Genomic DNA, 16428 nt, shown 5'->3' with positions numbered 1-16428 from the left:
CAAAGGGTATGGATTTTAGAGCCTGAGAGAACCAAAAACCTTGAACAGATTCTTTACTTAAGCTCTCTCTCCTCATTTGTGTCTGTATCTCTTGTTATGACTTTAAAATGAAAGGCTTGTTATAACTTTTAAATTAAAGGTACCATGTCACAAGTAGTAGGTATTAGCTAACTCACTGGCCAGTGTGCTCACACACGTCTGTGCACACACCTATACTCATCCACAGCTTGGTGACAAGGAAAGCTCACCAGAATGAAAATTAAGGGATCTGCAACCTTGAACAGTTCACACTCCTGTAAGCCAGTGTCCTCCTCTACACAGTGAAAGTTTGCACAGTCCTCTCTCTCTGTATACAAAGGGAATGGATGGGGAGATTGGTTCTGAGAACCCCAACAGATACCAAAATTTGTGAAGCTCAAATCCTGTAGATATAATGGTGCAGTACAATGAATACAGTCACCCCTCAGTACTGAGGGTTCTGCATTCACTAATTCAACTGAATGGCAGCTCATTGGTTGAAATTGTGAATGTGAAATCCACGGATATAGAGAGTGGACTACACTGTGTGTTAGTCGCTCAGTGGTGTCCAACTCTTTGCAACCCCAGGGACTGTAGCCAGCTAGGCTCCTCTGTCCATGGAATTCTCCAGGCAAGAATACTGCAGTGGGTAGCCATGCCCTTCTCCAGGGGATCTTCCTGACCCAGGGATTGAACCTGGGTCTCCTGCATTGCAGGCGGACTCTTTACCATCTGAGAAGGTCATCTCTGAGAATCTAGTTCAAGACACAGAGTCTACATTAAGTCAACATTAAAGCAGCTCAACATGAATTGGCATGGAATGTGTCCCAGGATACACTACTAAAGGCAAAGTGCAGAACTCTGCACATGTCATCTCCCATTCATGCATCTGTGTTCACAGATTATCTCTGGAAAGATATGTAATGAATGAGCAATAGCAGTTGATTCTGAAGAGGGGATTCAGGAGCTTACTTTACACTGTACATCCTTTGTAGTCTTGCACCATGTACATTCTTCACCTATTTTTTTAATAGTTTAAAATCTAGAAAAGAAGTCCATATTATGAGTGGGTACAAAATGGCTCACTTTTATTATAGCATTTATTATATTTTATTACAGCATTTATTTTATTATACACATGCTATCATAAAATGTTTATTATGTTATAAAATTAAATGACATAGTCTACAGTTCTGTAGAATCTTGAGGCTAAATTTTTCCATCTTAATAATTAGTCTTTAAAACCATGTAATTCTTGTAGGCTGTTTGAAGTTACAGACTCCTGGTGAAGAGAAATACCTTCTAGGGAATATCAAGGGTCAAAGGTAGGGAGAGCAACTTGATTTGGATCAAGCCCTTTATACACATTAAACTACTTAATCCTCTGAACAATTCTGATGTTATTGTCTCCACTGCACAGAAGGGAAAAAGGAAGTTCAGAAAAGTGAGATGACTGGCCAAGGATGAGCTAGATTTTAAATTGCTTTAACCTAACTCCAAGCCTGTATGCATTCTAGTTTGCCATGCTGCCTCCTGGAAGCAATCTAAGGGAACAGGTTCATATTAAGAATATGGTCATTTAAGTGAGTGGAGAAAGGAAGAGAAATGCCATATAAAAAGTAGACTAGAGCTGACTTAGTGACTATGAGCCATGTCAGTTTCCTGTTGGAGGCTTTTCAGCATCAGGGTAAGCTTCTTAAACACATCCTCTGGTTCATGCTTCAGATGTCCCCCTGGACAATTTAGTTTTATTCCACATAAAGTGGGTTTTAAAGAGTCTCTTTCCAGAGGATTAACACTACAGATGGAGCCCAGGATGAATAGACCAGCCAGAGCCACCACAGCTCAGGAGTTCTGTTGAATCTTCTTGCCACGTGACAAGCATGTGGTCCACCAGGATTCAAATTCTGCCTTTCAACAGCCAAGTCTTTCAGGCCCATTTCACCAACCCTTGTTTTACAGATGGAAACAAAATCTGAGAAGTAAAAGGACAGAAAGAGGAAGCATGAATTGGAACTCACATCTCCCACCTCTCTGTCCTCATACACCAAGATATGGGCATGAAAAGGAGCTTCGTTTCATTTCTGTGAGGTTGCATAAGATGCAGGTTAAGAGTACACTCTCTGAAATTCCAGTGACCTGGGATTCTTCCCTACACAGTCACGTCCCCAGTGTGTGATCCTGGGCAGGCTACTTCACTTCTCTAAGCCTGTGTTCTTACATGTAAAGTGAGGATAACAATTATATCTACTTCACAAGTTAAACTTTGTGTGAATTAAATGAAATAATGCATGAAAAGTTTCAGACAAAAAATGAAGAACATAAGTTAGCTGTTTTATCATTGTCATCTGACTTAGAGTTGGATTTTTGTAAAGAACAAAACAAAACAAAGAGCCCACTAAGCATATGTAGGCTTCTGCTCCAGTAGGCTCTGAGCCCTTAGGGTGCAGGGACCATGTCTTATTCGTATTTTTAACTAATTTGTAAGGGGATATAGTATATTAATATTCCAAGAGCCCCCTAAAGCCAGTGAGAGGTTTCCTAATGGAGAACACCATGGCTTATACCACAGGACTCCCCATGGAGACCAAATCCAAGTACCTTACCTGTAAGGCTTGGATGAAAGAAGACAACAGGAATTAGCTGAACTCATCAGATCCTACTCTTGGTACGGAGGAAGGAGTTACAGTATGATGGAACAATAGCAGAGAAAGAAGCCAAAAGATGCACATAGAGACAATAGTAAAGAAGGGAAGGAAAATTAGAGAAAAGAGAGTGGGAACAGAGGAAAAGCAGGCACACCCAGCAGATGCTTCATCAGAATGGAGGAACCCTCCCCACTTTACCAAAAGCGATTACATTCAGCTGTTTGTAACCATGAGCCAGTGACAACGCATGCACATGGTATCTCCCATAAAAAATGAACAGAGGAAAGCAATTGAGGGCTGCTATAGCAGATCCTCTAAAGAATCAGGCATCTAGACTTTTTTGATTTCTCTGCTTCAGCCTCCTTTGAACATGGCTGCCAACCTAAATGTCATCACGTGCTACAGGATTCTTCCAAATTCCAGGAATAAAGAATGCAAAACAGAAAAACTCCAAATGTGCTGCTCCTTGTGGTTCCAGTCTCTGTTAGATACCCTCAAGTCTACCCATGGCTGTCCACCTGTGTCACAAGAGTCACGTGCATGCGTGCTAAGCCTCTCAGTCACGTCCAACTCTTCTGACCCATGGACTGTAGCCCGCCAGGCTCCTCTTTCCATGGGATTCTCCAGGCAAGAATACTGGAGTGGGTTGCCACACCTAGATGCAAATCAGGCTGGAAATGCAGACTTTTAGCTGGGCTTGTCACCAGTCCAAATAAATCGAGGGCTCTGTCACTAAAGGAGAGGAGAGTAGACATTGAAGAGGCAACTAGCACTTTCAGTTACTTTCCCTAGGTCACGCAGTAATTGCCAAGGGAACAACAAGGAAGCAAGGTTGCCAGACCTGGACTGAACCACCTTTTAGTGTTCTGACCATGTCCCAGTCTTTGGGAGACCTGCTAAGTGCCAAGATTTCCATCCTTCTTATGTCCTTCTCTTTAAAATAAAATCTTACTTAAAAAAAAAAAAAAAGTAGTCTTGTGGGTTCTTTTTTCTACTTAAAAGAACCTAAATAATATAGGCCCACTTATCAGCATGTATCTGGCATACAAAAAGTTCTCAGTCGATGTTCATTAAACTGAATTCCATGAACAACCACATACTCTAAACATGTTCAGATATAACAAGGTAGAAAACAACATAACTAAGGATGGTAGAGTATGATAAAAGCTTGGTACAACCATTAAAATAAATATAAGTGGGTGCCACAAACCAAAGTGTACAAACTGCAGAATCCAGCCATATCAAAAACTAACAGCCCTAGGGCTTATTAAGAAATAAGCCTAAGCTTACAGACCTAGAATAGGAACAAAAAAGTTAATCCAAAAATAAATAAAATCAGGATGGGCAGTAGAATTCTAGTCCCAATTGAAAATCCAGCCTCAAAATGAAGTGATGTCTTTATGATTCTACAGGGAATTGCAGACTCTCCTTTTCTTACTTCATCCTGACCTTCAGCCATTTCTTTGCTCTTTAGCACTGCTGAGACTTTCCAGAAGACATTCCAGAAAGTTTCTTAATACAAGTTAATGCAAGTCTTTCAGTCTACAATCAGAATTAAGCTTTTAAATGAAGATGATGTGATAACACATTCACTTAAACTCACATTAAAAGGTACATGACTGACACTGGAGCCTCTCTGGGCAAAGCAGAGCTAACTTGGTGAGGAATGGAGATGGTTCACTCGCTAGGAAACGAGAAAACCATGTGGGACGGGTGTACACTTGAGAAAACGGAGTTCTTGACGCTGGAAAGTGAAATCAGGAAGTGGAGACTAGGAGAAGAGATAGCTACACACCCATGTTCACAGCAGCACTGAAGCAACCCAAGTGTTCATCAACAGATCAAAGGATAAAGAAAATGTGGCATACACATGCAACGGAATACTACTTACTGTCTTACAAAGGAAGGGAATTCTGACATATGCTACAACATGCATAAAACTTGAAGACAATATTCTAAGTGAAATAAACCAGTCACAAAGGGACAAATACATTATGTCTCCACTTATATGAGGTACCTAAAATAGTCAAATTCACTGGTGGCTCAGTGTTTAAGACTCTGCCTGCCAATGCAGGAGACACTGGTGTAATTCCTGGTCTGGGAAGATCCCACATGCTGAAGGGCAACTAAACAAGTGTGCCACAACTACTGAGCCTGTGCTCTAGAGTCCAGCAACTACTGAGCCCACACATCACAACTGAAGCCCGAGCACTAGAAAGCCCGTGCTCCGCAACAGAAGTCACCACAATGAGAGGCCCACACACCCCAACTAAACAGGAGCCCCTGCTCACCACACCTAGCCCCACGCAAAAGCAAGGAAGACTCAGCACAGCCATAAATAAATAAATAAAAGGAGAACAGTGTTTGTCAAGGGCTGTGGGGAGCAAGGAGTTATTATTGTTTAGTGGGTAAAAGGGTTTCAGTTTTGCGAGAAGAGTTCTGGAGAGGGATGGCGGTTATGGTTGTACATAATGTGAATATTCTTAAATACCACTGACTGTGTACTTAAAAATGGTTAAGACAGTGATTTTTATGCTATGTGTATTTTATCACAATTGCAAATACATATTACTTTTTAACCAAATTGAAAGAATATCTAGGCATTAAAAAAAAGGGAAAACAGAAGCAACTTGTTTGCTTCATGACTTTGCCTAGGTCTTCTACTTCTGCCACCAAGGGGTCAAAAAGAAAGGGAACTTTCGTAACTGACATGGCAAAATTGAGGGAACAGTACAGAGATCTCCCATGTCCCCCCTTCCCCAACACATGTATAACCTCCCCCTTATCAATATCCCCACTAGCGTGGAACGTTTAACTAATGAATCTTCACTGTCACATCATAATCACCCAAAGTCCATAGTTTACATTAATATTCACTCTTGATGTCAGATATTCTATGGGTTTGGAGGGAAATTTTTTTAATAATTCATAGTTACAGAAAAACCTAAATGAACTTTTTGGCTAACCCAATATTAAATAATTCATAATGACTCTATTGCATTAGAACCTAACATGCACAGAAGAGTGTGTTAAATGTGTATTAAAATAATAGAAATGTAAACATTTGCTATTCAAAGTGTGGTCTAAAGACAGCAACACAGGCAGGCCCTGGGAGGAATGTTAGAAATGCAGCTCAGGCCCATTCCAGACCTACAGAATCAGAATGTGCATTTATCAAGATTCCCAGGTCATGCATTAAAGCTTGAGAACCATTGTTGTAAAGGATTCAGAACTGCTTGATCCATTGAGATGGAAGGAAAATAGGTTATTAAAGTGCATTATTGTACTGTTGAGTCAAATTGAGGGAAAGGTCCATGTTTTGCTATTCCTTAAGTTCTTAAAAATTATTAAAGCCAAATCCATTTATTGTTTTGAACATAAAAAATACTTAAACTGAAATTTTTATTCAATTTGTTGAAGACAGTATTCTCTGAAGACTGTATATAGCCAAATACTAGCTTTTACAGAAGAGAAAAGATTAAAAGAAGCAAAGTGCCAAGCACAAAGCTCTCACTGAGTGGCTGATGGTAGATATGAAATTCCAAGAACTCATCATTACAGCAGAATTAATGCATGGTAGAGTAATATATTCACCAAGGAAAGTACTGACCCTCATAAATGTTCAAAACAGTGAAATTTTGGACACTGGTAATGTGAGGAAAACTACTAATATTCACAGCCAACTGGATTCACTTAATGAGATTAAAATGATATACAGAGAGGTCAGCAAATATATGCTCAAATGTCCAATGAACACAAAAGTATAAAAAATTTGACAAATATATATATATATATATATTCCCAATCCTAAAATGTGGTAAGAAAAAGACAAAAATCCACGTGTGGATTAAGAAAGCCATCTCAATGGGATTTTTTATGTGGTTTTTCTAATGTGATTTCCCCCATTACCTCTGCAGCAGTTAGTTTCGATGCTAAGTTTACACTTAATGTGTATGTGCATCAGTCTTAATCATGTCCTATTCTTTGCAACCCTTTGGACTGTAGTTGGCCAGGCTCCTTTGTTCATGGGATTTTTCAAGCAAAATTACTGGAGTGGGTTGCCATTGCTTCCTCCAGGGGATCTTCCCCACCCAGCAATCGATTCTACATCTCCTGTGTCTCCTGCATTGCAGGCAGATTCTTTACCTGCTGAGCCATCGGGGAAGCCCTTATACTTAATATGAAGAATAAATTCCTAATAGGAGGAAAACAATTAGTAACTGTAAAGATAAAACAAAGATGACTGGGGGTGGGGGCAGAGGGGCAACTGCAGTGCAAGATTCTGTCTCTGACACCAGGACTTCATGACTAGAAAACACTCTGCACTTAATGAGAATCTTCAACAGTTATTGGGATCTCCACCTGCTTTCATTTTCTTTTTTTCTGGCGTACTTCCATTCACTCTGGCTTTTGCAACAGTAAAAATAAGAAAATCTGACTCAACTAAACCAAGTGTTATTTTACAAGTACAAACTGAAAATCAATCTACAGTCTGGCTTGTTTTTGCAACTGCTGTTGATTTTAAGCAACAATCCAGAGAACCCCTTGAGCCTTATATGAGCTCATCAGTAGCAAGAAAATCATTCTTAAATAATTTTTAATGTTTTTCAGAGTGAAAAATTCTTCAAACTACTGAATGTCTTGGCACATTCCATATGCCCACCTAGCGTTCCTGTTACCCAATGAGAGCAGAGTTGAAAGTAAAAACCTCACTCCATGGCAAAATAAAAGGTGGATTTGGCTCTTGATTATTTGAAATGACCATAACATCCTAGTACTTGATTCCAGGTCCACGGGTGAAGTCTTCAGGGATGAATTTCATACTTTCGTAAATGCCTTACTGACATTTTATCAATCTTATAGAACAACAGATAACATTTTGTTGAACATAACAAGGGGATAACAACTTAAAAACAGGGAGGAAGTTGTAAGAAACAAGAAGCCACCCTTATGCTGTGATAAACATCTGCAGGCTTCGGTAACTATCTGCTGAAGCAGTTTGAAGACAAAATGTTTTTATCTCAGAAGAGAGCTACACTGAAAGCTACACCTTTGACACTGGCAAAAATGTGGGACACGTGAAGCTGAGACTCCCAGATCAGCTGCGAGTTGTGACGAGGTCTGCTGCTAAATGCCTGCTGTCACCAGATCCCAGGAAAGAACAAAGTAACGCAGAGCTGAGTTGGGGTTCACCATGTGCAGGGGAACCTGCTCTGTGGCTCCCAGCAACCTAAAAAATCACAGAATGAATGTTCAACCTAGAAAGGAAGCCTGAGGCCCATCAGTGAAGGAAACTGGGACCCATGCCAAGAACCTATGTCATATAAATGATATTAAACTTCATTTCCCTTCAAATTAATTCACTTTGTCCAATCACATGAAATGAAGATTCTATAAACTAAATCTTCCTTATGTTCTCCTTAGCTATGTTTGCCTCAGTTTTAAATACCTACACTTAGATGACCTCCAAAATGCACAACAAAGGCATTACAAGTGTTCCCCTATGGCTCCCAGAAACCATTAAGAGCACCTGAAAATACACAGCATCACAGAAAAATAAAGAACACGTTTCATGGACACTTGCTTTTTTACCTAGACAGAGAAACTATTTACTTAAGCAAATTCTGGGTCTTTTAGAAAACAGTGTCAATTTTATTGCTTTTTGAAATGGTATGTAAAGCCTGAAAATTTGCACATAAGCAATTTCCATCTTTAAATATATTTATGTGGTAAGGTAAAGTACATGCATAAGATTATACAGAATTTTTTTAATCATCATCATTTACATTAGAAATTTCTTTATACAACTTTTATCTTTAAAAAAATTAGTGACTAGTAAGAATCCTCTGAGACGGCAGCAAATCCAGCTTTCCATTTAAGCAGCCTTTCACTGAGAGACATGAGTGATGGCAGATGAAGGCCTCTTAAGAATAGACTCAACAGAAAATGACAGGGGTTCATTCACTGAGAGTTTTGTTCCGACTTGTTTGGCTACGAAAAGGTCTTTTGCACATCTATCTATTGTAAATGTGTATTTCTGGTTCTCCTTGACTAAACACTCCCTGGGTTTCTTAGGGGCCTCTTCAAAGGCCTCTTTGACAGATGATGTTTTCAACTCGGGACCTGATTTGTCATTATGAGTTTGTTGGAATAATGAGTGGAATGGATTATGTTTAAGTGGCAGAGGGTGCCTGGTGCTTTCTTTGCTGATCTTGGTTAAGACGTGCCCTTGAGCTGCCAGGGTGTCCGTGTCAACAACGGGCGAGAAATTCCGTCGGGGTGGGGAGAACGCAGACCTCTCCGGGAGGGCCTGGTGACCCTGAAGGTCACTTCTTAAGATGTGGCCCTCAGGAGTGTGAGGCAGCACCAGAGAGCCTTCCAATTTCGGTGGCATCATGTCATGATCTGCTCCAAGTCCATCCTGCAGTCGTACTCCCTTCAAGTCCCAGCTGGTCCCAGGCTTCAGGGCCTGAACTGACGTGGTAGTGTTCAGCAGGCACTGCTGGTAGAGGACGGTGTCACTAATGGGGCCACACCTGGGCCAAACTAAAAGTCTAGAGGAGAGGGGATACTGTCTGTAAGTCGTGGCCACGCTGACATTAGAAGAAATCAGTTCCATATTCCCAGAGCCTGAATACTGCATGGTGAGATCAAGGCAGGTGGGCAAAAAATTGCAGAAGTCTTTGCTTGGTGGTTCCACTGGGGTGGGGCTGTAGGCGCTTTTGTAGGAGCTGTACTCAGAACCATGCACCATGCGGTTGGGCAGGAATAAGGCAGCAGCTTGGGAAGCTTCCAACATCTCCCTCTCTTTATATTCTCTCTCCAGCATAATGTTCTCCAACTCTTTATCAGCAAAGGCCCGCCTTTTCCTCATCCGGTCACTTACAGGGGGAGGTAGAGGTAAACTCCCTCCCACATAAGTCTCTGGTGGAATGGGGCGGTAGCCTAAAATAAGTAAGCATTGCACATGACAGAGATTAACATCTAATAAGAAAAAATCTGGAAATCCAGAAGGCAACAGAAACAATACATATCAGCACAACAGTTATGTACAGTTCCATATTACTAATATTTTTATACAGAAAGCAAAAGTATGGGTTCAATTTAAAATGAATCCCTTCCCAGGGAAGAATATCCATACTGTAACTTTTTGTTGTTGTTGTTGTTATGATAGGTTTGTTTATTTTGACAGGCATACTTGACTGGCTGAAATTTTAATATTCTCCCCAGGCGCCTATATATTAAGAAGACAAGGCTGCTCAGCTTGCTTCAATCAATTCTTTATTACTATCCATGTCACCTTTTTCCATTATTTAAAAAAAGATATCTATACCTAGAGCTGATGTCACTTTTATTTTCTAAAGTTGGCTCATTATGTACACATTGTTACAGTTGCAGAATAATCCAAGGAGAACTAGGGAAAAAGAGAAAGTTAAAAAAGATTAGTGAGGAGAAAAAGAGGAAAGACTTAAGGAAACAGAAAAGCATAGAAAATTGAAAAGAGCTGTTAACTAAAGAGACTCTGCAGTGAACAATTTAACCGGGCCCCTACCCCCATCTCTGACTACCAGTACAAACAAAGGCCAGAGTACCCCCTGCTATACGGAAAATAACTGATCTGAAACATCTTTCACCAGTACTAATCACATTGGCCAGATACCAAAATGGTTGAACAAGCAATCACTAGAACATAGATTAAGTCATTATACATCTTATAAATAGGGATAAAGTAAAAAACAAAGATTAGTATAAATCATAAATAGAATTCCTGGCAGCACAAAATACTTTGAGTATTTCATCAGCCCCAAGCACTCACCACTGTCAAGTCTGTTTGAAGGATTCATTTGTGATGTTTGTGTTTACATAGTGACAAACCCATCATACTCATTTGCAAATAAAATATAATTTGAAAATGAATGTGTACATTTCTATGGTGAGCTCTTGCCAGAAAGTTATTTACTTGGATTTTCTATTCCATTTTGTCCTCCCACTTCTCAAGTTGCTTTGGCACAATTTCAATTTATCAGTGTGGTCCCTATGGTTATAAATCTGTTTACCCAGTTTGTAACCAAATTCATTTTGAATGCATGAGAAGCCATTCTAAGGTCAGAAGTATACAGCGCAGGGTGAGACATGAACAAACTTTAAAACCTGTCCAGAAACAACTCAATTCAGAAGCCACATAGGAAAAACAATTCAAATGCCTACTTTAAAAAAAAAAAAAAAAACCTGCTTTTCAACCTGAGCCTTATGAAATGGCAGCAATTAGAGCAAATATAAACTTTCCCTTTCTTTAAATGGTGAGAGACAGTCAATATATTATTATATCAATAAATAAATTCCATACCCAAACTGAACCATTTTTAAAAATCAGTAGTATTGTAAGAAAAAGTAATATATTCCCAAGCTTTAGAGAAAACAAACACACGGAGAGAGAGACATCACTCTGTTCAAATTCAACCTCCACTTCTCTTGTGTGATTCAAAACTTTTTCCACATTCTACAATCTATAAACTGTCAATATAGCAAAATGAAGCGTGGAATAACTGCAATTTAAGTAGATAATCCAGAGAGAAAAGGAGTACAATTAAAAAGAGAGGTATTAAAGGCTGGACTGCCCAGACTAAAGGCAGTGGGTAGCTGTTAAACTCACTTGACTCATTCTATTTAGTTCCAAATGAAACTAAAGATTTCTTTTCTTTTAATTTATTTCCTTCCAGGACATCTGCTCTGGGATCACTTGGCAATGTATCTGTACATCCCTCACACTAGGGCAAATTTCACATGTACTCCATGTTAACCCATTAACTACTAGGCAGAACACAAAATTACCAGTGAAAAAAAGGAGGTATGTGAGATTAATTTTCCCAAATCCTGATTTCCTTCCCAAACCCAAACTTTCCAATAAAAAGCAATTCCCCCTCAGATTGCTCCTTCACAGATAAGTAAAAATGCCATGTGCCTGAATAATGAGAATCACTGAGAACACAGTTTAAAAGGCTAAAGGATAATTCTGCGTTGCTTTACCTTCTAAAATGCTTTTGGCCAGCAAACTGGGTGCCCTGACTTGCCTCTGATACACTGCTTTGCGCTCGAAATTATTCTGTTTCCCGGAAAGCCCCTTCTTGTCCTGTAAATACAAGAAACACAATCAATAGAGCCCTAGGGTGGGGGGGGGGGGAGGTGGTGTAAGACAAGGGAGAGGCATGAGTAATCTTCCTCGTTCTAAATGTATTTATTTTCCCATCCCATGTAAAGATGATTCTAAACAAATTAATATCAGCACCGCTTAGTTCCAGCACAATGAGCTAGATGCTCTGTCTGAACCCTCCAATTGTGGGGCAAGGGCCCGGGCTTTCCCTGGGGCCACTTTTCGAGAGTCATCCAGACATAGTCCACATTCAGAAGTGGAGGGACAGGCGGGGAGGACGTGAAATCCACAGTGGATGAGATGGTAGGAGCCGGGCCCTAAAACAGAGCTGCGGCGAACCGCTGTAACCTCGGAGCCCAGCCTAGGGCCAAAGACTCCGCCGGGCACCCGACGACGTTGGTCAGAGATGTGGAGCAGGTTTCTCCTCGAAGCAGGGCTGATGGGATCCGGTACAGAGAGTCGACGCGGAAAAGTCGAAAGTTTCCAGGTCTGCCCAAAACTCCAAGCTGTTCACTGGGCACCCGAAGGTGAGCAAAACCAGAGTCGGGCGCACCCTCTGTCACCGCCCGGTAGGTGGAATTCCGGGCCCTTCCCCACCCGCGTCCCCGCCCGCAAGCCGCGGGGAGCGCGAGCGAACGCAGAGACCGCCTTGCAACACGCGGGACACCCGAGGAGGCCGCGCCGCGGCCCAGGCACCTCTGGAGCCCAGCGCGCCGCGCTCTCTAGGGCCTTTGGGAGGCTTCCCATGAGGATCACTGCCCAAGGCCTGCCTGTGGTCCACTCCCCGGCCCCTTCTCGCCAAAAAGTAATATCAAAAATTCTCCATCCACCCCCAAGTGGGAGCTGCCCGCTCTCTTCGGAGCGCGCTTGCACAGGGACACAAGAAACACACAGTCCCAGGCCGAGGTTCAAGAAGACCCTTTCCCTTAAAGAAGATTCAGGCTCTCCTCACAGCCATAGCCCCGCGCTGGCGGCAGAGATCTGTCAACTGGTTCTTAGGTAGTTCTCCTGGAAGTCAGACGTCTCTTCAAAATTCCCACGTCACTTTTGCTCTCATCTGTAAGAAACGGCAACTCACTCCAGTGTTCTTGCCGGGAAAACCCCCTGGACAGAGAAGCCTGGTGGACTACAGTCCGTGGGGTCGCAGAGTGGGACACGACTGACAAACACATAAAGAGGCAGCAACTTTCCTAAGGGGCCCGTGACTGCGGAAGTGCTGTGAGCTCTACGTGCTGGGTGGTTCTTTTTCTCGATCAGCTGGGTAATACGCCCATGGACTTAGGGAGCTGCAATGGCCTCTGTCCTCCGCTTCCCAACACCACCAAAATAAACGATAAAATATAGAAAATCGAAATAAAATTATGTCCCATAATGTCCCCAAAGGAACTAAACCACTTTCAAGACCTCTCTGCCTGCTTCTTCACACAAAATCTTTTCTGCCAAGTTCCCCAGCGATGGCCATGGCTTCCTGCCTCCCGACACCGCAGGCCAGCGTGGGCAGAGGTGTCCTCACATCCTTCTGAGGCAGGGCCAGGCGCCTGGAAGACCCGGGCCGAAGAGTGTGCGTTACCTGCCTCCCCGACTCCCGACCCCCACCGCGGCCCCAAACACCCGGGAGGGGGTGAGCCGGCTGGCGGGTACGCACCTCCGTGGCCTGCTGCCTCCGGAGCGCCACCTGGGCGGCCATGACGCGCTGCCGCTCCACCACCAGCAGGCAGTTGGCGCACTGGCAGTCACGCCAGCGGCAGAAGCGCTTGTGGCCCTTGAGGCAGGAAACCACGCCGTGGTTGCGGCAGCGCGCGCACTTGGGCGTGCGACTGAGCTTGCGCGGCTCCGCGCCGCCGCCCGCGTTTGCGCCGCGCTCCGGAGGCCCGGCGGGCGCCTGCGAGGCCTGCGGCGCCGTGGACGGCCTTGGGGCCAGGGCTCCCTGCCGCTCCGGCCGCCCCGGCACCCCTGGAGATGCGGCCGCCTCCTCCCCGTCTCCCTCGTCCTCCGCGTCGACGTCGTCCTCGTCCTCCGCGTCGTCGTCGTCCTCGTAGGCAGGCGGCGGGCTGGGCCCGGGCGGCGTTGGCGGCGGTGCCCCGCGGCTGTCCTCCTCCAGCTCCAGGCTCTCCACGTCGATCTCCCAGTCCACGGCGGGACCCGGCTGCCCGTCCGCCATGGCGCACCACGCCTCGCCCGGGCCTATGCTCAGTGGCCTGCACTCTGGAGAGACAGGAAAACACCCAAAGACCCACCGACCGACAGCCGTCAGGCACCGTCCCCAGGCTTGGGGCCCAGAGCGCCTGGTCTGCCTGCCTCCGACCTCTTGAGAAGCCCACTTCTCTACACGTCCTTCACATCCAGACCACACGAGCATTTATTTCTTGTATCTTTAGGCCCCGTCACGGTTCCCCAACCCAACAAGGTTCCTATCTGTGCATTCTAAGTGCTCTGTGAACACCAACCCTCTCTGGCTTTACACACACACGCTTTTGGGACAAGTCCCTGGGTAAAGATAGCGTGTTCAACTACCACGGCCTTGGTCACTAGTCAGGCTTTGCCATATCCAACTAGTATAGCCATGATGAATATAAAAATGTCCATGGAAGAACTGTTTTCTTCCAGATCACAAGGGACCTTTGGACCCTGCGAGGTACCACCCACAATTCCCACACACCTGTCATCCTCCTACACCTGTCGGGCTTGGAGAGATTCTCTTATCCTCCCCAAACTCACCCCACACCCCAGCACACTCCCCCCACCCCCAGGATACGCCAGATTTAATCAACTAAAAATCAAAGTTGTTTTGCTGCCAATAGAATCCCATGGGGACATTGGGCACAGAGCTGCAGACACCCGTCCAGCATCAGCAGTGTTTCAGCCGCGCAGCACTAAGCCAGGCGGGCTCTGTGTACATCGTTCATGATTTGCACTTAAAGACAAGACATACAAGTAGAATAGGAAAGGTAGGGAAAGATGATTCACGCCCTTTGCCCACCCCAGCAACATCACATCAACTCACCAAGACTCTGAGGCCCCGGCTAAGCAGCCTAGGCAAAAGAAATCCAGCCTTGGGACCTTGCTCTTGGGCTGCTGGCAGGGCTTGCAAACAGAAATCGGGGTCGCCACACCCTGTCACGAAATCTGGGGCTGACAGCTGGAGGCCCGGAGTCCAGTGGATGAGGAGTGGAAGAGAAGGAGCATGGAGAAAGTGAGTCAAATTCTTAGCGACCAGGCTCCGCACATCCCGGACTCTGATCATTCCTCAGCAGCCAGGCGCTTCACCTCGCTGAGTCTGCTTCTGGCTTTCTCTGACCTTAGCTGAACTGGAAGGTTGGGTCGTCTTGACCAGGTTTCGATCTCGAGTTCCCAGAACGCGCGGACGGGCGGGCGCAAGCAGCAGCGAACAGCGCACTGCCCCTGGCTGAAGTCGCCAGCCTCGGCTCCCTTTCCCAGTATTATCCGCTTGGGCCCCCGAGCTCTGTGCCCGCTGATTGGCCGGTTGTCAGGCGGTGTGCACGCTGATTGGCCGAGGCGCTTCGGCCCGGCGCTCCCCGCCTCCTCGCAACCGCCGCGCCCCTCCCGCCGCGCTCCGCCAGAATCCTCCCTGGCGGCCTTCCGTGCAGCCGGGAAGTCTGTCCCGAGGTTAAAACCGAAGTGTGACGGCGCCGGCGGGAGCGAAGTCGCCATTTATCTCGTGGGCTAGAAAATAAGTAGACAACAGTCTTACAAATCACGTTGTCCTCAAGAGAAAGTAACAGACGACAAGGCAGCTTTCAGAAAAACTTAAGTCATCTGCATTACCAGTGTGTCTGCGACTCAATCATTAACCCAGTGTTAGGAGCGGAAATAAGAGATAGGAGCGGAAATAAGAGAAGCGCACGGAGGCATCCTACTTTCTCCTGCAAGAATAAATCAATGGTTACCTTGCACCCCAGCGCCGGCTTAAGAGGACATAATGACCTGCAGATACTTTGGGGGCTAGCGCCACTCATCCTCAAGGTGAAAAGTGGTTCCTCGTTAACTTTCACCACGCCCGTGAGATAGGCAGGTCACCAAGTCACTTATATTTTTCTATATGAATTCCTATGAGTTGATTTGGGAGAGAACGGGATATACGTGCCATTAAGAGATCTAAGTACAATATATTCACTCTAAGCATTTTTTTTAAACGAAACCGCCTTTTAAAGAGAACTTTTTGGTATTCGTGAATGTATTTACAAGAGGGAAAAGGGCTCCTTCGTAAATCTCTTACGTAAATGTTTTAATAACGGTTACGTTTCTGACATCTTGAAAAAGGGAATTAGTCTTCTAATTCAAGGCTGCATTTTATCTCGAACTAAATATAAAGTCACTTGGACACTTTTCTAGTTATATCTTTAAATAATCAGTGCTTCTTAGGATTGGTTTAGAAGACGGATTAGAAAACGGAATGCCTGTGCACTGAACACATAGTAGGCCCGCTACAGATATTTGTTAAACAAAGGAAATTACTGAAAGTTAGAAGTTAACCGCTAGTGGTAAAGAACATGCTTGCTAATGCTGGAGACTCAAGAGACGTGGGTTTGATCCCTGGGTCGGGACGATCCCCTGGAGGAAGGCATGGCAACCCACTCCAGTGTTCTTGCT

The 16428-nt window shown here is 44.3% G+C and overlaps 1 protein-coding gene across 5 annotated transcripts; it reads right to left on the bottom strand.

The window, feature by feature from the left end:
* Nucleotides 1–8284: 8284 nt before the first annotated feature.
* DMRT2 (doublesex and mab-3 related transcription factor 2) lies at nucleotides 8285–15227 on the bottom strand. 5 transcript variants are annotated; one of them, XM_070375820.1, is made up of 5 exons: nucleotides 14822–15227; nucleotides 13463–14022; nucleotides 11694–11796; nucleotides 10000–10080; nucleotides 9475–9611 (listed from the first exon to the last, which is right to left on the bottom strand). In XM_070375820.1, the coding sequence occupies exons 2-4, from the start codon at nucleotides 13976–13978 to the stop codon at nucleotides 10025–10027; spliced, it is 675 nt and encodes a 224-aa protein (XP_070231921.1). In that variant the 5' UTR covers nucleotides 13979–14022; nucleotides 14822–15227; the 3' UTR covers nucleotides 9475–9611; nucleotides 10000–10024. The 5 variants fall into 5 exon arrangements, with proteins under 5 accessions (XP_070231917.1, XP_070231919.1, XP_070231920.1 ...); XM_070375816.1 differs by lacking the exon at nucleotides 10000–10080 and having other exon boundaries at nucleotides 8285–9611; XM_070375818.1 differs by lacking the exons at nucleotides 10000–10080; nucleotides 14822–15227 and adding an exon at nucleotides 12770–12874 and having other exon boundaries at nucleotides 8285–9611; nucleotides 13463–13484.
* Between the last annotated feature and the right edge of the window lie 1201 nt (nucleotides 15228–16428).

Source organism: Bos mutus, chromosome 8 (genome assembly GCF_027580195.1).
Source record: "Bos mutus isolate GX-2022 chromosome 8, NWIPB_WYAK_1.1, whole genome shotgun sequence".
Classification (NCBI taxonomy): domain Eukaryota; kingdom Metazoa; phylum Chordata; class Mammalia; order Artiodactyla; family Bovidae; genus Bos; species Bos mutus.
The sequence above is the reverse complement of the archived record's forward strand: the minus strand, read 5'-3'. Positions and strand labels throughout refer to the sequence as shown.

What these genes read in the sequence shown, in the direction of transcription:
- DMRT2 (XM_070375816.1), bottom strand. Translation starts at nt 13,978, where the DNA reads ATGGCGGACGGGCAGCCGGGTCCCGCCGTGGACTGGGAGATCGACGTG. An exon ending in GGAGGCAGCAGGCCACGGAG is followed by an intron (nt 11,797 to 13,462) that starts GTGCGTACCCGC and finishes TTGTATTTACAG; the next exon opens with GACAAGAAGGGGCTTTCCGG. An exon ending in GGCCAAAAGCATTTTAGAAG is followed by an intron (nt 9,612 to 11,693) that starts GTAAAGCAACGC and finishes TACTTATTTTAG; the next exon opens with GCTACCGCCCCATTCCACCA.